This window comes from Miscanthus floridulus, unplaced genomic scaffold (assembly GCF_019320115.1).
Source record: "Miscanthus floridulus cultivar M001 unplaced genomic scaffold, ASM1932011v1 os_1094_4_5, whole genome shotgun sequence".
In the NCBI taxonomy this organism is placed as follows: Eukaryota; Viridiplantae; Streptophyta; class Magnoliopsida; order Poales; family Poaceae; genus Miscanthus; species Miscanthus floridulus.
The window spans coordinates 1-20867 of NW_027097519.1; the positions used below are offsets into that span (position 1 = coordinate 1).

General features: G+C 51.0%; 2 protein-coding genes and 1 long non-coding RNA gene across 6 annotated transcripts; 1 reads left to right on the forward strand and 2 right to left on the reverse strand.

Moving 5' to 3' along the window:
- The first annotated feature begins 1829 nt into the window (after positions 1-1829).
- LOC136533683 (uncharacterized) lies at positions 1830-2284 on the forward strand. The gene is made up of 2 exons (XR_010778524.1): positions 1830-1958; positions 2047-2284. It is a non-coding gene; the product is annotated as an uncharacterized lncRNA (long non-coding RNA).
- A 2494-nt stretch (positions 2285-4778) lies between these two features.
- LOC136533680 (uncharacterized) lies at positions 4779-6620 on the reverse strand. Its single transcript, XM_066526221.1, has one exon. The coding sequence runs from the start codon at positions 6375-6377 to the stop codon at positions 5067-5069; it is 1311 nt and encodes a 436-aa protein (XP_066382318.1). The 5' UTR covers positions 6378-6620; the 3' UTR covers positions 4779-5066.
- A 4157-nt stretch (positions 6621-10777) lies between these two features.
- On the reverse strand, positions 10778-20406 carry LOC136533684 (dicer-like protein 4). Of its 4 annotated transcripts, none has more exons than XM_066526225.1 (6): positions 20174-20406; positions 19884-20048; positions 18602-18695; positions 18271-18460; positions 17317-17419; positions 10778-11070 (listed from the first exon to the last, which is right to left on the reverse strand). In XM_066526225.1, the coding sequence occupies exons 3-6, from the start codon at positions 18671-18673 to the stop codon at positions 10920-10922; spliced, it is 516 nt and encodes a 171-aa protein (XP_066382322.1). In that variant the 5' UTR covers positions 18674-18695; positions 19884-20048; positions 20174-20406; the 3' UTR covers positions 10778-10919. The 4 variants fall into 4 exon arrangements, with proteins under 4 accessions (XP_066382322.1, XP_066382320.1, XP_066382321.1 ...); XM_066526223.1 differs by having other exon boundaries at positions 18596-18695; XM_066526224.1 differs by lacking the exon at positions 19884-20048 and having other exon boundaries at positions 20174-20405.
- Between the last annotated feature and the right edge of the window lie 461 nt (positions 20407-20867).

Sequence of the window (20867 nt, forward strand, 5' to 3'; positions counted from 1 at the left end):
CCAGCCCGAGAGGAGAGGAACGATGTGCTTTGTCCATTTTTTCCCTGGGCACCTTCCTCTCCAGAGTCCAGATTCATTCCCCCTGTGCTCCTCTTCATCTTCCCTTCCTCCTCCCCTTCATGAGCAGCAATGGAACCCATGGTGCTGCTGCCTCCGCTCTTCGGGCCGCCCCTGGCCATGCCAACCGCGCGCTGACGTCCAGCACCCGCTGGCTGTCTGTGCTCGCCAGTGGGCAGCCCCTGCCGTCTTTCAATCACAAATATAGTCTAGGTTTGACCTAAGTCAAAACTATTTTATTGATTATTACGCCTTTCGACCAGAAAAGAATACAATTCTAGCATAGTATGAAGTTAAAGGATCTTGAGTTTGACTAACTATATATAAAAATGTATCAATGATTATGATATCAATAAATATTGTTAGATTTGTCATGAGATATATTTTCATAGTATGAAGGGCGGGCCTGGTGCAAGCGGTAGAGTCTTACCGTCTGTGACCGGAAGGTCCCGGGTTCGAGTCGCGGTCTCCTCGCATTGCACAGGCGAGGGTAAGGCTTGCCACTAACACCCTTCCCCAGACCCCGCACAGAGCGGGAGCTCTCTGCACTGGGTACGCCCTTTTTTTATATATATTTTCATAGTATACCTATTTTGGTGTAATAAAAACTAATGTTTTTTACGTTATATATTTGGTCAAACTTTAGATACTTCGACAAAGAATGCACCTAGAATTGCATTCTTTGTGGGACGGAGGTAGTGGTCTCTAAATTTTATGTAGATTGGTATCACAAGGTTGGTGTTAATATACTTATATAATACATATATCTCTTTTCATTTAAAGTAATATATTTTTATAGATATTTCTAGAGGCTGATGTACTAATGGACTTATATCTGTGACCAGAGGAAGTAGGAGCTACTGAGCTAGGCTCCAACGAGATCTCATAGTGTCTTAACATGAACAGTGTACTAGGAAAATCCAAAGTTTCTGCACACTTGGCTTACAAAACAAAATGTGACATTGTAACACATGAACTGTTGAACTATTATGACTAAAAAAAAGTAATGTAGTTCATGAGCTTGCTATTAATGTATTTAATGATATTTATCAAGTTGTATGGATACCAGGGTGCACTGCACTCATAGTTGGACTATTAGGAATTCTGCCTACCGATATAAATTTGATACCCTAGGAGGCCTAGGGGTTTCTGCAGTTCTGCTTGCAAATACTTGCAAATTAGCCCAACAGACGCTTCTTGTTGCACTAACCATTGTTGCTCAATTTTTTGTGCCACTTGCTTCATAGACTCAGTTGGTACCCTACATGTTGCAAATGCCCAGGAACAATTGGGCATGATAACAATAGGCAACAATGAACAAAAGCTGTAGTTTTTAAGGGATCTGACAATTGCATGGTTAAGATGCAAAAAGTAAGCACCTATAAAATTTGTGCCCGATGTGGAAAAGCTAGATAGTATAGTAGATTAAGTGTACTCTATTTGTTGGTTGGTACTGGGGGCTAGATAGTCGATTAAGATGTACTCTTTGTTTGCTGGTATTGGGAAAGAATCATCTATAGACAGAAGATTTTATTTGTTTTCTCATTTGTTGACTTTACTAATCTCCAATTTAGTTACTAAAAGGCTTTATTGTTGTTACTGTTGCATTTATTGCCCTTACTAATATATTATTTATATACTTGTTAGATAGCAAAGCCATCAATTTGATTGTTTCAGGGAAAGCCTTCTGTCGTGCTACTTTTCTCTAGAATACTACATGTTTTACAACTTCACAACAATGAATACTATCATCTGTATGCCTGAAGAGTTATATTTAATGATACCAGATGGACAACGTGATATCACAAGCTCAGGCAACGCTAGGTTCTCTCATGACTCAACGGTCAACATTCGGTGGCATCACTACAAAGATAAGCAACGTCAGCAGTCGTCTTCCAACAGTATGTATCGCATCTGATATAACCAATCAAGCCCATTCCATGCCTTCTTTGGATATACATCTCATGGATACTTTACTCAACCTTACAGATTAACCACGTTCTCTCGTCTATCAGAAGGAAGAAATCCATGGACACTATCATTCTTTCGCTCGTTGCATCCGTCTGCGTGTTTCTCATCTTCATCTACTGGCTGTCGAAGTAGGTTTGCCAGAGCAAAGGTATTACAGTGTTGTAAGTTTGGGATCACACAACCGGTACAGATAATATTGATTGGTGTTTGTACAATATTGGTTGATTGAATGCTATTACGATTCGGTTGTGCTGTACCCACCGTGTCTCCAGCTGTGCACTTGCAGCTGATACTCTGAATTTGGCCGGGCTCCGAGCGGCTCCGGCTCCTCTAACTCCTCCCTGATCATCCCATGTAGTGATACTGTTCATCGGAGCTTTTTTTTCTCTCTCCTCCTTTCTTCTCTCACTGACAGCGCCAGAGCCGGAGAAGCTCGTTTTTTCTCCTCCGGCTCCTGCGTGCTACAGTGTGGAAGCCAGAGCTGGCGGGAGCCTAGTCCAACTGTACCTCGTGTACTTCGGCTCGGTATAACTATGTGTGGCTGACGAAGTTGGACCAACTGGCGTTGCTTGCTTGCCCCATGTTGCTATATGGCCCTAGTTCGACGAATGAATTGCATTTGATTGGGGGAATGAATTGAGTTGGCCTGCCAGCAACTCATATTATAACACAAAAATGATTAGGTGTTATTTCACAAAGAACATGAAAAGGGTCCTACAGTGAACAAACTATATTTTCAGATTGGATCTTGAACCAAACACCTGATGTTCGAACCTGCCGTGAAGTGTTTCTGTGCAAAGACTAAGTCAGTTCAGTCTGGCTCCCATCAAACAGCCTACGCACACAGCCAGATCCCCAGGCCAACAACGGCCATGCATCGCTGTTTGCTGCAACGAGAACTTGCAGGAATTCATGCGCACGATGGCTTCCCTTTCCTGCGCACCATGATTGCTGAGAGATCTCAGCTCCGAGCTAGGAGTCTAGGAGACACCAGGAACGTGGAGTCGCTCTCGCTCGCAAGAGGACGAAGCCGTTCTAGCTAGCAAAACAAGCCGCCTCGTCGACGGCCGGCACCACGGGGCCCCGTCCACATGCTGGTGTCCCCGGTGCCATCCCATCCGGCCGTGCGCTTTGGGGATGCCTACTGGGGGCCTAAAGGGGAGGGCACACGGGTTCCACTTCCAGCGAGCGCCCACGGGAAATACACCGCGCGAGCGCGCGAGTGACCTGATGGACGCGTCCCTTCCCTGCCGCTGCCGGACCGCAGATTGCGGCGCCAGCCAGCGTCGGCGTCTCTGGGCTTAATAATCATTTGATGGCGCCATCTCTGCTATATATATTTTGTGGTCATATATATAGATACGGACTGCTGATTGTTTGAGTAACAATCGACCAAGTGATCCAACAGTTCCGAATCCGTTCAGCTGTCCCAACCTGCAACAGGGTTGCTTCATCATCAGCTACAAAAGCGTGCGGTGGACACTTCGAGCGCAAGCGTGCCTCCAGCTACAACCGCCAACACTTAGGGTTTCACTTCCACCCAGAACCACAAGGAAAGGGGGCTGAATTTGGAGAGAACAGTTGCTTCGGCGACAGCCACATGATGCTTCCTTCCAGAATAATACAGTACAGTTCAAAAAAAAAAGTAGCAACACCTAAGCAGCCTGCTCTGAGGCAGCACTAACACAGCTGCTGCTACGAAGAATACAGCGCGCGTCTGATCCCGTGATCCGGGTCAACTATTGCGTGCTGATAGTTGAGTACGAGGACGAGATGCCGCGAGACGTGACAGGGCGGAGTGAGTTGCCGTAAACCTGTTCGTCGGGCCGTAAAGGACCGTGGATTATTTACCGTTGACTGGTTTGGTTTAAGAGAAAAATACTATTCCAACTTATAATCCATAATCCTATAGCGAAGGCGTGCTCGGTCGTCACAGCACAGGACTGCATAATCTGCTCTCGGCTCCGGTCAAAGAGCGAGCGAGCGAGAGAGGGAGAGAGGTGATCGGATTTCAGTAGAGTGCTTTGCACCGGTCCACGGCATTTCCTTATCTTTGCAAGGCGCCCAGGGCTCCTGACGTCGTCCATTCAACTAGAGTTCCTTGCAACAACTGTGATAAACTTTTTGGGTAAATCACGGAACAAGTTTGTGTGCCCTTTTTTTTTGAAACTACAAGTTTGTGTACTAGTCGCCTAATCGGTACGACCGTACAAGTCTAAATCTGGGGTACTGCTAGTTAAGAGGCCTGGACCTTCTGGGCTACACCTTTTTTCCCCAATGGACAAGTCTAATCTGAGATAGTAAGATACTGCTCCACCAGTCATCCAGCTGCATTTCTTGTTGCAGTACCCAGAGAACAACTGACAACCACAATCCTAGCGGGGCACCAGCACCAGCACCAGCACCAGCACCAGCACCAGCATGTGAACGTCGCCATCCAAACAACCCGGCTTTTGTCACCTATCAGCCCATGATTGGGAATTAAACTCGCAGTTACCAATAATAGCCGAGCAATCCAATCTTTCTTTTCAGCTAGCGTCACGGGAGACAGGGCAGCCTGTTCGGGAGGCCGTATCGTATCGTGGATTATTGCGTAGCAGTTTTTTTTTTCTAAATCAAGAAGGGCGGGTCTGACCGCTGCCGAGTCATGGTCTCCTGGCATTGCAAGGCTTGCCACTGATATCCTTCCCCGTACCCCCACAATGTATATCTAATTAAGGGAGCAGACCAATGATTTGCAGTAGAATTAGCGATTGGCCACCTACAGTAAGATTGATTTGGTGATGGACTTTGGATCACACAGTATGAGAGTATGGTTTCTCCAGATGCTCATTTCTCTGGTTGTCAGTCGATGGAAGGAAGGGTAAAAATGGCAGTCGGTGGAGTACTCAAAACTGCACAAGAACATTGCTCGCTGAACAATTGCAACTTACAACAATGGGAAGAGAAATCCTCACTGAACTGCGAACCAATCATCAATCGAAACAATATGCCGGCAAGCCGCTTCCGCCGCCACCGTCGCTAGCCCATCACACACATTAGTTCTTCCAGGCGTAGACGAGGAGGGAGAAGCCGTCGCCGCTCTGCAGCTCGGCCTCCTCGGGGCTGCCCCAGTCCATGACAGTGGAGCCACTCGCCCATGACGCGGAGGACGACGCCACTGACGCCGACGAGGAGGAGCTCGCCTTGGCCAGCCTGCTCGCCTGCCCCCTCTTCCTCCTCTGCTTCTCGCCATTGCTGCTGCTCTCGCTCCAGTCCCCCCCTCTCCCCCACCTACCAACGTAGCCTGCCCAGCCGCCACCGCCTCCCCCGGCCTTGTCGAGTAGCAGCTTTTCCTTGGCGTCGTCGGCTGGGACACGCTCCTCGCCGTCGCAGCCGGCGAGCTCGAAGCGGAAGACGAAGACGGCGTGCGCGGGCGGAGCCGCGGCCGCGGCCGCGGCCGCGGCGACGGCGGTGTCGGGGGGCGAGGTGTCGCGCGCCGGGAAGAGCCAGTTATGAAGGTCCCAGGAGACGAGGACGCGGTCGCCGCCGCCGAGGTCCACCTTCTCGGTGCCGCGGAATTTCCAGCGCAGGCGGCGGAGGTGGAGCACGCGATCGCCGTCGACGGAGACGGACATGCCGACCTCGGCCCTGTCCCTCTCCCGCCCCTGGCCGCCCAGGGCGGCCGCGGCGCGCGAGACGAGATCCACCGAGATCTCCCGCTCCTTGCCGCGCACGACGACGCAGGTCCGGTGCCCGCGTCCGCCGCTTCCCCCGTCGCGCATGGACACGTGCTCGCGGCGCGAGACGAGGACGGGTGCCGGGCCGGGCGGGCGGCGCGCCTTGGTCTTCCTGTAGGCCTCCTCCTCCATGTCCCCCGCGACGACCGCCATCTCGCCGTCCACCACGACGGCGACGAAGTACCCCGAGCAGGGCTCCGGGGAGCCGCCCGAGGGCGGGAAGCGCGCGCGGGAGAGGTCCCAGGCCAGGTCCACCACGCGGCGGCCCCGCACGCGGAACCGCTTGGACCCGCGCCGCCGCCACAGCAGCCACGGCCGCACGCGCACGGCCACCGTCTCCTCGTCGTCGCATTCGCCCTCGTACTCCACCTCGCCGTCGCCGTAGTCGGACGCCGCCGAGGGGGAGGGCGCGGGGGAGCCTGCCGCGGAGACGCGGAGCACGGCGCGGAGGCTGAGACCCAGCGCGGCGCGCGACCAGGACAGCGCCGCCAGGCCGAGGTGCGTGCCGTAGACGGACGTGGCCAGGCTCGTCCCCGCCCCGGAGCCGCCGGACCCCGACCCCGACGACGCCGACGCCCGGCCGCCGGGCGCTGCCACTGCGCGGAAGCAGGCCGGTATCGCGTCGGGCATCGCGCGTTCTCCTTCTGCACTTGGGATGGAGGGGAGGGGTGAATAGAATGGCAACGGAAACCACAGAGATTTTGCGCTGAATAGAATGGCAATGGTTCGCCCTCGCCTCGCGCAGAGGTTGGACTTGGACGAGAGGCAGGACCGCCGGGTGCTGGCCGCGGGGCGGGGGTGTTATAACGGTGGGGCGGGGGTGTCGCTCGCCGTGGATCGGCGCGTTGGACTGGACCCAGCTGGGGCGGTGCGATGGGGGACTGGGAGTGGGACTACCGTCGCGTCGCTAGCTGCAGCTAGCACGGGGTTTCCTTGGACGACGATGGCCATGGTAAATTTCCAGCCAGCGGTATCTTTTTTTACATAAATTAGCTAATAATATTTTTTTACAAAACAACAACGATACAAACCAGCCAACAGAACATGCTGAAGCTGTGCGTTTTGATCGAGTTTCCTCCGTTGGTTGTTAATTTTGAATTTTTGACAAGGACGCGAATAAAGCCTTGTTCATAATACTGCCGCGTGCGTGCATGATGTCAGACGCATTGTTCACGAACGCGAAGCCTGGTTGATTCGTGTGCAATTAATAACGAGGCGGGTGTGAACGAACTGGTTTTCTCAAACGTTGAAGCCTGGTTGAAAAAAAATAGTAATATTCATAGGACAGTAGCAGGACAAGAACTAAAAAAAACGAGAGAAACAAACAGCGTACAAACTTAGCTGTCAAATAACGTTGCAGCATTTGTAAACTTGTTAGAAGTTCCCAAAAAAAAGAGAGCGAGTGACGTGTGTTGTAGCCTCAAGTCTCATTTCCCCACAATTTCCTGAATCTTGTCTTATTTATTTATGTGAACGGGGTTGGATGCTTCGGACTATTTCACTTCCATTTCTCCCCGATTAAAGAACAGTAATGGCCCTCAAGTCTAACCAAGCCCTGTTCTTGGATAAGGATGCAGGTGGATTGCTTTTTTTATTAGCTAAGTAATTATAGTCAAATGCCATTTTAGTTGCTTAAATTACGTGAAATGTCATTCTAGTTCAATTGAGAAGGTTTTTAGGTCGATCTAATAATAAAAAACAATTAGGACTTGCATCCGACGAATACCGTATCTGAAAGCCGAGAACTTCGCACACCAACTCTCTGCACTCCGCGTTGCCTATTCCAAAGGGCACTCAGCTCCTTTTCGCTTGCCAAGGCTTAATCATGAGGCGACACCTAATCATGCTCATGCCGTTCTAAAAAAAAAAACCCCTAATCATGCTCATGCCACGACATGTTACGAGTGGGTCGATCAGCCGGAGCCTCGATTCGTTCGTGCTAGATATGATACTCCCCCGTGCCCGTGGATACAGGATTACATGCATGCCGATGCCGGTCGCGACAATACACACGACATGATGGAACCAAGAATCGGGGGAGTACCGCAAAAAGGAGGAAACGACGAGACACCGGGCCGCCGGCCGGGGAGGAGAAAATGAGCACCGCCACCGCGCACGCGCAGGTGCACCGAACCGTCGCGCCGCCTCGCCCGTGCTCCACTTCCACTTCCACGGGGGCCACCTAGCGCCGGGCGGGTGGCGGTAGCCGCAGAGCACGTGAGGCAAAGACCACGCTAATTCAGCGCTGATTCTTGTTCGGCGCCGTGGACCGGAGGACGACCGGATCGGCGGACCAAGGACACTAGGACAGACGACGCAGGCAAGGTAAGACCGGCCGGCTGAGAGTCAGAGGACGAGAGGAAAGGCTTCAGCGCCGCGCCGAGGCAAAGGAACGGTCAACCCGCCCCGCCCGCCGGCGATCGACCCACCACCACGGAAACGTGAGAGAGACCTCGCGCACGCCGCGCAGCCGTGGCCGTGGCCGTGCGCGGCGCGGCACTGCGGCAGCGATTTTTCTTTTTCTTGCACGCGCGCGCGCGCGGACGAGCGTCGGAACGCAACGGTGAGCCGGCGCCAGTGTTCCGCGATTGGTTTGCCGGTGACCCCCACTGGCCCGCTTGCAAGTGGGCCATGTCCGTAGCTGGAGCCTGGAGGAGGGGTGGGCCGTGGGCGACGCCGACGACCATGACCGACCATCGCCATCGGGTGATGCTGGAGTGAATGCCATGCAATGCAGAACAGAAGGCACGGGCACTCAACTCGCCGCGCCCAGCACGGACAGCAGCAACACAAGTGGTCGACAAGTACAGCGCGCCAGCCTGTGGCCGCGCGACCGATCCGCCCGACCCGCCGAACTGTGCCGCGACAGGAGAAACACGGCGACGGTGCCTGGTACCATGCCACCGCCGAGCACTCCCCATGACCGCGGACAGCGACCCCGCGAACGGCGAACCGACGGCGCTCCAGGGCCTCCGGATCCGAATCAAGTGGCGGGCGCGAGTCGGTCGGGTGCCGGTGCGGTGCGCGACCAGCCGGCAGGGGCCTAAACGCCGGGGGCTGGGCGCTCGCCGGTGCCTGGCCCCAGACGGTGGCGCCTCAGCCGGCAGCCAGCGTGCGCGCGCCATGCGCATTTGCCGCGTGATTTGGTCGGGGGGCCTGGGCAACAGCCGGGAACTGATTAATGATGACAGCGTGACATGGACTGACTGAAACGGGAGAGTTGTTTAGACTGCTGTTGATCCGAATTCCGAAGATCGTTTTGCTCCAAAAAAAAAAAAAAAGGAATCCGAAGATCCATTGCACGCATGGATACGGCGTATCAGTCACGATGAGATCCTGTTACCGAGGACATGGGCCAAGCGTTTGAGTTTGACCGGACCTAGTAGACTATGCATGCTCGGGGACAAGTCACAACAAGTACGAAGCCCATTTCTCCTGATGCAGAATATTTTGCCTCATTATTCTTGACATTTCCAATTGTATAATTAAGGACCATTTTTACATGCATTTCTGTCGTGCACAGGCATCATTTTTTCCCCAACATTTTGCCATAAAAAATTCAAAGCGTTGATGCATGCTACAATGCTAGGATGGTGGGTTGCAAATTTGTCTTCGCAGATCACTTACTTTACGGTTTTGCTGATGCTGCAAGCATTCACATGAATATCTCCGGTGCTATAGCTACAGTCTGCTCTTGCAGATAGTGACCAGGTCTGGAAGTGTTTGTGTGTCGTCTATTCCCAAAGGTGGGTTAGAGCTGTATCACTGTGTGTGTCGAAGTGTATCCATTTTCCCTTGCCTTTCCTTTACAGGTGTGCCTGTGCCATAAAATGAAGTGTATGACAGAACAGCTCCGTTGGATATTAGTGTCTTACTGTTACCATCTAGTCACCATCCATCATTACTTTCTTTACGTATACAATGTGTTGGATCTGATCAGGCGGCTGTATTATGTGAATAAACGACTCCATGGGCTCAGGTTTGCTTTATTGTTGGAGGTGATAGCCAAACACTGTGCGACTTGAAGAGACGAGGGAGAAGTTCTCCCTTCAGAGTTCAGACTAGAGTTGAAATGTTAGGAGCTGTGCCTCACGCTCAAGTGCGATCAGTTCTGATCTCTGGTCGTATATCAATGAACAGGTCATTTTTTTTCTAATTTTTTTTATCGTGTCATGTTAATATATGAACAGGTCTCTATTTTCTACAGTGCTTTTGTCCCTCACTCGATGGGCAAAGCCACACAGGTCTTGAGCGGTTGAACCATATAGGATAGGATAGGATATTACAGCACTTGGCATTCTTATATCAGATCATTGAAGTCCTCTTGTGGACAAGCGGTCCGTCAATGTAAATTTGAAATAGGGTCTCTTAGTGTATAGCTTTCTTCACAGACATCATCATGGGAAGGTTTCTTCTGAAAAATTCTCATTGCGGGCTCTGAGTCCCAAATTCCCAATGTGGGTTCCCAACAGAGCCTGGGTTGGGATCACAGGTATTACGGTTTCTCGCAGCTGAGCAGCAGCCGCAGCCGCAGGGCGAGCTGCAGAGAGGGCCGGCAGAGGCAGTCGGCAGGGCAGATGGTACCACATGATTGATTCACAATGTGCCACAGCAACAAGCTCAGACACGGATAAGCATGAATGGCCCAAGGAGAACCCCCAAGTCAGGGATTCGAATTTCATTTAGCTCATCATTATCATGTCACGGGAGATGTCACCGGAATTTCGCTCTGAGCCCGTGTTTAGTTCCAAAATAACTTCCCAAAAAGTATTACAGTATCCATCACATCAAATATTACGATACGTGCATGGAACATTAAATGTAGACGGAAAAAAAAAACTAATTACACAGTTTGGTGGGAAATTACGAAACGAACATTTTGAGCCTAATTAGTCCATGATTGAACACTAATTGCCAAATAAAAACAAAAAGTGCTACAGTAACCAAATTCCAAAATTCCCTACAACTAAACGCGCGCTGAAGTTCCGGTCTAACAAAACTGTATATAACTTGTGGTGCTACGACATCACAAATATCTTTCTATCCTGTTGGTATTCCGGCTGTGTTCGCTGCAGCTGCTGCACCCGCCTACCGAACAGGCCTAATAGCTTCTGGTGGGCTTGTTTGCCAATCCACATATATTGGGATAAACTACTCAGGAACATCTGAAGATCACTTGACATAACCAGAGCGCTTAAGGCACCATAAAGCCCCTTGTGCGGCGTTCTCTCGTGCAGCTTTCTTCTTAGGTTTGGGGTCGCTGAAACACTCCATAATGGTGCTGAGCAGTCCATCCAAGTGGACAGTCACCTTGCACTTGAATCTGCAGAGTATAAGACATCAGTGATTCCCATTTCTAAATCATAATAACCAGCTTATCATGGGCAGTTATGAATCACTCTACGAAGAATCAGACAAACAACAGATGGTGGCCTCTGACCACATTTCAGAGGATGCTACCATAGGACGGTAGGACTTAGGAGTTACAGGTAGGCATATACTGGCTCCAAAAGAAAAGAACAAAAAAAGGATGACACCATTGTGGTTTGCTGTTGTTAGAATAGGCGCCTATGGGCCTGGCGCCCAAGCCTATTGGCTGGGCTGCCTCTAGGGATTATGGTAGATGATTATTGATTAGGCAAGGATCACCATTGATTGGGTGTTTCTATAAATCCATCCTGATCCTTGCCTATATAATGTATTCCCTGTACCCATATCAATCTATCACAATTTCCCGAGACCTATTCGCTCTCATGGTATCAGCCGCCTAGGTTTAGGTCTTCCCTTCCGCTGCACACCCCTGCGCGCCGGCCCCTGCCGTGCAACGCCATGTCCCCCCCCCCCCCCCCCCCCCCCCCTCTCCTAGGCCTAGGGATGTTACCGCTGAAGAGATCGTGGCACGCCAGGCCAAAGAGAAGGCGAACGACGACGACGACGCCGCCCAACTTCTTGACAAGGAGCGCCAGGCCGCCCTGGCTCGCGCTACCTAGGCCGAGGAGGCTGCAGCCGCCGTCAAAGATTGCGACGTGGCTGCTGCCTGCGCCAGCGAAGCCCTGGCGCGGGCAGCCGCCACTGCCCCCGGTGCACCTAAAGGCGCCTCCTCCAGCACATCTTCCATGTCTCCTCCCGACCTCGCCTCAGCCATGCTCCTTCATGAGGCCATGGCACTGCTGCAACTGCACGCCCAGGCCGTCGCCGTCAACAACATCCGGAACCACGTCACCACCGTCCTCGACGTCGACTCCGGCAACTTCAACCGCTGGCGCGATCAGTTCCTGCTCATCCTCGGCAAGTTGTCTCTTCAGGACCACGTCCACGAGGAACCTCCGACCCCGATCTCCCCTGACTGGGCTCGGATGGACTGCGTCGTCAAGTCCTGGATCGTCGCCACGCTCACCAACGACCTTGCCGAGATCATCTCTGCCCAGGGCTCCACTGCCCAGCATGCCTGGCTCGCCGTCGAGTCCTAGTTCCTCGGCAACCGGGAGGCTCGCTCCATCCACCTTGAGACGCGCGTTTCGCAACTTCGTCTAGGGCGACCTCTCTGTCACCGACTGAAGAAGATGGCTGACGACCTCACGGCTCTTGGCGAAGTGATCACCGACCGCACCCTCGTCCTTAAAGTGATCCGTGGCCTCAACGAGCGCTTCAGCCACGTCAGAGCCCTCCTACGCCGCAGCCGGCCCTTCCTCACCTTCCTGGAGGCTCGTGATGACCTCATCCTCGAGGAACTCACATTGGAGAACAAGGAGTCCCTTGCCACTACTCTCGCTGCCTCCACCGCAGCAGCAGGCTCCTCCAGCGCTGCTTCACCCACGTCCAACATGGGCTCCGAGGGCGCTGGCAGGCCTAAGTCCTCCAACGGCAATCGCCGCAGCAGGAGCGACGGCGGTGGAAAGGGGGGCCCTGGTGGCAACAACAGCACTGGAGGCCATCGCCCTCCCTCTGGCGCCCAGCAGCAGCAGCAGCAGACAACCGGCGCCCAGCAACCTGCCACTGGTGGTCGCCCCTGGCCCAGTGTCTACAACCCATGGATGGGTTCCATTTAGATGTGGCCAGGGGGTCCTCGTCCTCCGCTGGCACCCATCCCGGTGCCTCCTCATCTGCAGGCACAGCAGCAGGCACATCAACAGGCCCAGCAGCAGACCCTCCTCGCCCAGCAGCAGCAGGCACTCGTCGCCCATCAGCAGCCTGCTGCCGTCACTGCCTCTGATGGCTCAGGACAGTGGGTCGCCTCGGGGTACTACAATCCTGTGGCCGGCCTCCCTTCTTGGGACCAGACGACCCTCGCCTCCACCTTCAGCACGACGTCGCTGACCCCTCCTTCGTCCAACGAGTGGTACTTCGACACAGGTGCTACTTCACATATGACATCTCAGTCTTCCTCCCTTTCACATGTTCTATTCCCGCGGTATCCTACTCCTTCATCTATTGTTGTCGATAATGGTTCCATGCTTCCTGTTACTGCCACTGGCTCCACAGAGTTGTCCCCTACTTTACGTCTTAATAATGTTCTTGTGTCGCCACAACTTATTAAGAATCTCATCTCTGTGCGCCAATTCACTATCGACAACAACTGTTCTGTTGAGTTTGACCCTGCTGGTTGTTCTGTGAAGGTTCTTCCATCTCGGACTGAGATCGTCAGGTGCAATAGCTCCGGGCCGCTATATCCACTGCGCCTACCTCCAGCACACTCCTTTGTCGCTCAGGCTCCCTCCCCACTGTGGCATCAGCGTCTCGGTCACCCCGCATGAGGTGTTGTTGAAGCTTGCCTCTAGTGTTTCTTGTCACATTCAGGACTGTTCAGATCTATGTCATGCTTGTCAGTTAGGGTGTCATGTTCGTCTGCCCTTTCATTCGTCCACCTCTCGTGCGTCTAGCAAGTTTGATCTTATTCATTGTGACTTATGGACATTTCTAGTTGTTAGTGTTTTTGGTTACAAATACTATTTGGTCATACTTGATGATTGCACTCACTACTTGTGGACTTTTCCTTTGCGACTCAAATCTGACACTTACAGTACGCTTGCCCACTTCATCGCCCACGCCTCCACCAAATTTGGCGCCCACGTCAAGGCTGTCCAGTGCGACAACGGGAAAGAGTTCAACAACTCTAGCACCCGTCACTTCTTCCTCACCCAGGGCATCCATCTTCGTATGTCCTGCCCCTACACCTCGCCTCAAAATGGTAAAGCCGAACGCATTATTCGCTCCATCAATAATGTCGTTCGCTCACTGCTTTTTCAGGCGTCTATGCCTCCCTCCTACTGGGCGGAGGCCCTCTCCACAGCGACCCTTCTGCTTAACATACTGTCCACCAAGACCTACAGTTCTCCACGCCCCATCTTGCCCTGTACGGCATGCCATTGGCGTATGATCACCTACGAGTCTTTGGCTGCAAGTGTTATCCAAACCTGTCCGCCACCGCTCCTCATAAACTCGCTCCTAGGTCTGCCTTGTGTGTCTTCCTAGGCTATTCCGCTCACCACAAAGGATACCGCTGCCTTGACCTCTCCACCAATAGAGTCATCATCTCCCGCCATGTCATCTTCGATGAAACAACCTTCCCCTTTGCTGAGCGCAATGGTCCTAGTATTTCGGCGGACTTTGAATTTCTTGATGCTACTGATGTTGTGCCCGCTCCTATTGAACCGTTGCACAAGTTTTTATCTGTAGGAACACCATCCAGCACCTCTAACGTCAACATCGCCCTTGCCGGTCCCTCTGAGACTGTGCTTGGGGCACCCCCGACGCCTCCGGTGGCTGCTACTGATCCCCCAGCAGACACTGTTGATCCCCCGGCGCCCGCGCTCTACATCCCGCCTGCACTGCGAACGCCAGGGACCCCTCGCGCGCCATGCGCGGCTCAGGACGCGCCCAACACGACTGGAGGCGCTCCACCTCGCCAGCTGTACATCCTGCCAACGCTTCGCGCGAGCTCGCCGCCTCCAGCACCGACCGCGGGCTCCACAGCACCGGTGTCACCTCCTCAGGCACCCCGCGGGCCCTCGCCTCTTCGTCCAGACCGCACCTTTGCCTACCACTACACGCGCCGGCCTCGACCATAGCCTGCTCCAACTGCTCCTGTCACTGCCGCCCCGGCTGCACCTGCACAGGCCGCGGAGCTCCCACTGCCCAAAGGGCTGTTGCTGTCCCTCCTGTGACCAACCAGCACGCCATGGGCACACGTTCGAAGAGCGGTTTTCGGATGCCTGCTGCGTACCACGCTACGTCTATGTCACCGATACCGAAGACATTCCGTAGCGCTCTTGCCGACCCCATGTGGCGAGCTGCAATGGAAGAGGAACACAGTGCCCTGCTGAAGAATCACACTTGGGATCTCGTGCCTCGCCCCCCTCGGGCCAACGTCGTCACCGGCAAGTGGATCTTCAAGCACAAGTTTCAGTCTGATGGCTCCCTCGAAAGGCATAAGGCGCGTTGGGTTCTCCGCGGCTTTACCCAGCGGCCTGGTGTGGACTTTGATGAGACATTCAGTCCCGTGGTGAAGCCTGCTACAGTTCGCACGGTGCTCTCCCTAGCTCTCTCTCGCCGCTGGCCCATCCACCAGCTCGATGTCAAGAACGCCTTTCTTCATGGCAACCTGACAGAGACAGTTTATTGTCAGCAGCCGTCTAGGTTCGAAGATCCAGCTCATCCGGATTATGTTTGTCACCTGAGGAAGTCACTATATGGCCTCAAGCCGGCCCCTCGTGCTTGGTACAGTCGCATGGCCACACACTTGTTGTCCCTTGGGTTTGCTGAAGCCAAGTCAGACACTTCACTCTTCGTTTACCAGCGCGGATCAGACACAGCTTACCTGTTGCTCTATGTTGATGACATCGTCCTCAGCCTCCTCAACCGGCCTTCTTCGGCGGATCATCTCAGCCCTTCAGCGGGAGTTCGCTATGAAGGACCTTGGTGAACTGCATTACTTCCTCGGTATGCATGTTCAGCGCAGTGGTGATGGCCTTCTTCTTTCTCAGCGACAATATATGCTGGACATTCTTGATCACGCCAGGATGGCAGAGTGTAAGCCGTGTTCCACTCTAGTTGACACCAATCCGAAGATTGCTGCAGCAGATGGCACCCCTGTCTCTGACCCTTCAGACTTTCGCAGCCTCGCTGGAGCCTTACAGTACCTAACGTTCACCCGGCCGGATATTGCATATGCTATGCAGCAAGTCTGTCTTCATATGCACGACCCTCGTGAGCCTCACCTTGCAGCTCTGAAGCGAATTCTGCGCTATGTTCGAGGCACTCTCTACCTTGGTCTCCTGCTGTGACCGTCTACTTCGGCTGATCTTGTCATCTACATCGACGCTGATTGGGCTGGTTGTCCAGACACCCGCAAGTCCACCTCGGGCTATGCTGTGTTTTTTGGCGACAATCTTGTCTCCTAATCCTCCAAGCGCCAGAACAGTGTCAAGATCCAGTGCTGAAGCCGAGTATCGCGCGGTGGCCAATGGAGTTGCTGAGGCCACCTGGCTGCGCCAGCTTCTTCTAGAGCTGCATGCCCCTCTCCGGCGCGCCACACTGGTGTATTGTGACAACATCAGTGCCGTCTACATGACCTCCAACCCGATACAGCATCAGCGAACCAAGCACATTGAGATTGATCTTCACTTCGTCTGGGAGCGAGTCGCCATTGGTGATCTTCGTGTTCTGCATGTTCCCACTTCTTCACAATATGCGGATATCTTCACCAAAGGGCTGCCTTCTTCAGTCTTCACGGAGTTCATGTCCAGTCTAAACGTGCAGAGTGGTTGACGATTCGACTGCGGGGGCGTGTTAGAATAGGCACCTATGGGCTAGCCATGGGCCTGGCGCCCAAGCCTATTGGCTGGGCTACCTCTAGGGATTATGGTAGATGATTATTGATTAGGCAAGGATCACCGTTGATTGGGTGTTTCTATAAACCCTTGGGTGTTTCTATAAACCCTTCCTGATCCTTGCCTATATAATGTACTCCCTGTACCCATATCAATCTATCACAATTTCCCGAGACCTATTCGCTCTCAGCTGTAACTAGAAAATTCAGAAAATTTGATCCACTTCTTTAACTAATTATATTCTTATTCCTCAAACTGTACTAACGAGGACTTCGTTGTTTTATTCTTATTAGGAATAATGCAGCTTTATTCTCACCTTTGTTTGTTCTTTCAGCCATCTAGATTGGATAGAGCTTCATAGTGCTCACATGCCAATCTATATCTTGTGTTAAAAGACAGAAACTTGCAGTAAGCCTCTACTCATGGAACTTCAGTTGATTTCCCAGTTCGGGGTTACGCTTGTGTAGTGAGTTAATGCAGTTAGCGTATTTTTATTAGTCATGACATTGGCGTTATCATATTCCAGCATTGGCATAATCTCTCAAAATTAAAATGTACCATAAACGATATTGTGTAGAATATTATGTATGATTCACCTTTTTTAAAAAAATATACAAATAAATATTGCATCATAGGATATTAGGCTGATGCCTTTTGGTGACATAATGCACAACACGCTATAAATATTGGAAGTGCATGAACATTTAATTTAATATTCATCAGTTAGTAGGGAAACTCACATTTTGCTATGTTGAGGTCCTTGTTCTTCAAAGTCATATGATGGTTCTTTCCAGCCAATTGCCTTGCATATTTTCAGCAGTCTCGAGGTTGCCGATTCGTTACCTACATAACCTCTGAATTTCAGTAAAACAATTATACAACCTCTGTTTCAGTAAAGCAATAGCTTATATGAAAAAAAGGAAGCCTAGCTTCAGATATCTAGTTAAGGAAGAAGCATGAGCACTGATGCATATATATACTCAAGTGCATGCCAGAGCTCCTGGCCAACTTTCAAAAATGAAAGAAATTAATGCAAATATGGCCTGTTTGGTTTGCAACTCCAGCGAGCCAAACCAAAATTTGGAAATGCTAAATACGTGGGCAATGCCAAAACTACGATGTTTGGTTTGAGGCCATGCCAATTTGTGTGCAGGGTAAATGTATGTATGAAGAAGAATGAGTGTTTAGAGTAAGGCCGTGTTTAAATCCGTTGAAACTTATAGTGTAAAATGTGAGGTCCAGATGTCATAAATGTTTTTTAATCAAAATGTAGGCAAGTGGGATCTTGTTTTGTAGATTTAATTGCAACGAATACTATAGTACAGACAGATCCCAAAACTGATGTACGGTTTAAAAGCTATTGCCGTTTAAAAATTGATAATCACAAAATTGAAGAATTAGTGTAACCATACTCCTACTGACATATCATCCATGCACTCTACAGATGACCAAGCTAAACTCAGGCTACCATTTCACTTGCCCAAGAGATGCCCCACTGGGCATGGCCAAAATTTATTTGGCACCACCAATGTTTGACCTTGAAGCAAATGGTGGCCAATGTTTGTTGGCTTGGACAAAATATTGGTTTGGTTTGCTAGGGCTCACATCCAAACAGGCCCATAAAGCCTAATTGTTTCAATTGTCGTTTAACACGTAATCAAATTGAAAAGATATATCAGAAACATGCTCCTTACGGCAACCATTCGCTTGACCAGAGTTCTGTACTGCACAACTACTGAGCACGTCCATGGGAGCCTTGCCAGTAGAATCTTCAACTGGAAGACCAGACGACGCTTTGTTCTCCATGCCAAAGACTTCAATTTGCTGTTGTAGTTGGACAGTGGACCCTGAAGCTTCAGTCCTTCTGCGCTTGACTAACAAATCCTACAAAGAGGGCAACTGACACCATCAGAATACAAACACAGATTTAATCTGCAGAGAGAAAAGGTAAACTCAAGCATGTGGCAGTGAATTTGAAAGGAGGATGAGAAAAATGGATGCAAGAGATTTTTTGCCAACTTTTACATTTCCATCTTCTGACTCCACTTCCTCCTTGACTGGCACGCCACTGGACTTATGCTTCTTGGGAGGCTCCATAACCACTAAAGGGAGAGTAGCCCTGACAAGTTAAATTGTTACTAGTTAGCTATATGTTTCTGTCACAACATAAGTATCCACTATAGTAAAGTTTAGTGGCAAAAAGACGTAATTCATTATTAACACTGTTTATTGGGCGCAAGAGAGCCGTACTTTATCTCAGTAATGATACATCACCAACACAGACTAGAAAAATTGCACGTTTCAAAAGCAAATGTTTCAGAGCTATCCTCCGGAAAACATCCTACCTACTGGTCATGCGTATATTGTATAAAAGATAGCATGTATGGTGCTCAGTAAAGTCACCAAAAACATATAAAATAAAATAACTACTGAGTGCAAATTTGCCACACCACATCTATGTTACCACCTATTCAACAAGAGTTATGGCTAACGTCATATGGTGTGCCATTCATTGACAGGGCTAGTACAAATTTTTTCTGTTCAGAACACGTGAATGTTTTTTGAGGATTTGACAAAAAGAAAAGGCCTTTCATGAACCAACTTAAATAATTGTCAACCTTATAATCCATGGGATAAAGAAATTAGAAACGGTAATGTGCATGTGGGGAGGGGAGGGTGTTAGTATTGACATAATTGCACTGCTGATTACTTGTAACAGTAGTGACGACAGAACAATTTTCTATAAATAAAAACTAACAAATTGACAGTTGCGCTAACGCAGCTGGCCGTTACAATCCTTAAAGAGTAAGCTGTTGTAAGATCTACTCAGCGACATACTGCAAGAGTGGGTGACGACAAAATACTGCACATGCAGGTAAAGAACCATTTACATGCTGTTTGGTTCCTTCTACAGTAACGCAAACGTAAACAACATCGGTCGCCAGCTAGTTCAAATATATTCCCGCTGGTAACGTCCGCAGCTCAATTTCATTTATGTTTGCATTTTCATTGGTTCAACAAAATGTTCGCTTCTCTTATAATCCGTCTTTTGCAGCTTGTTTTTTCAGCCGAAAGAGTGTTTTCCTCTCACAGCAAATCAACCGGAACAGTGTTTCGGCTTGTTTTTTCAGCGATGCGAACGGGGCCGTGCCAAACGGTTACATCAACCTTATCCTCGCCAAAGAATTATACTCAGTCACAATAAAGATGCAGATGCATATATCGAACTATCAACGGCGATTTATTTTTTCCAAGTAAATATGAATGGGAATTTTTGAAGAAAAACTACTACAAATTCGGAATTTACCATCAGAAAATGATGCATCAAACGCAGCAGACTGGGGGATATCTCCAAGGCCGGACGAACCTCCTGATTCTTTTCTAAAACCGCGCGGCGCGCACTGAAGCACCTAATCGAACTACGCGTGGTTAGGTCGGATTAGTGGGTCCCGCAGCACACAAATCATCCAACCTATTGAAATAGGGGCAACAAAGGGTTTCGGATTTCATTGCTTTAGAGTCAGTCACAGCAAAGAATAGGTCCAATCGTAGATTGAACCCTAGAACAATCCGTACAACCGAGTTTGTGTCGCTTACCAGCTAAAGAAGAAACCAGAGGCCCGACTTCGGACTGATGGATCTGCACTGGAGCGGATGCAGAGTGGAGAAAGTGGGAGACGATGCCGCTCAGGGTAAAGAGTGGAGAAGGTGCTGTCCCCTCGCCGGCTGGGAGAGTCGGTGAGCAGAAGGGGAGTCGCCGACGGGGAGAGTCGGCCGGGACAGCGTTTTTGCAGCTTCCCACTGGTGCCGCGGAATGACGGAACCGCTGTCGTGTTATCACTTTTTTTTTATTCCAGTTTTGACCCTGGCCCACAGCAATACGCCAACTCGGCAATACCACGCGCTGGTGGACCCCGACTCGGGCTCGCACTCGTAGTTCGGTCCGGATCCGATCCCAGCAGGTTCCTGTGTCTCACGGTGGGATATGTATCCACGCGCCGCGCCCACGGCCTACCTCGGATTCACCACGATCTCGTCTGCTTCTTGAGCGCCGCGACGGTGAGGCGGTGACGCACGAGGAGACGAAGCCAGTCGTCCGTTCCCTCGCCCTCCGGCGATCACCTCAGACCCATAGCCGGTTCGCTTGGCTCGTAAGCCATAACTGAAAGTACTATTAATTGATTTATCGTGTGAGAGAAATATTGTTTGTGAAAAAATACGGCTTATAAGCCAAGCGAATAGAGTCGATCAGCTTTGCACGCCCGGCATCGGCACCCACGTGTCGACGATG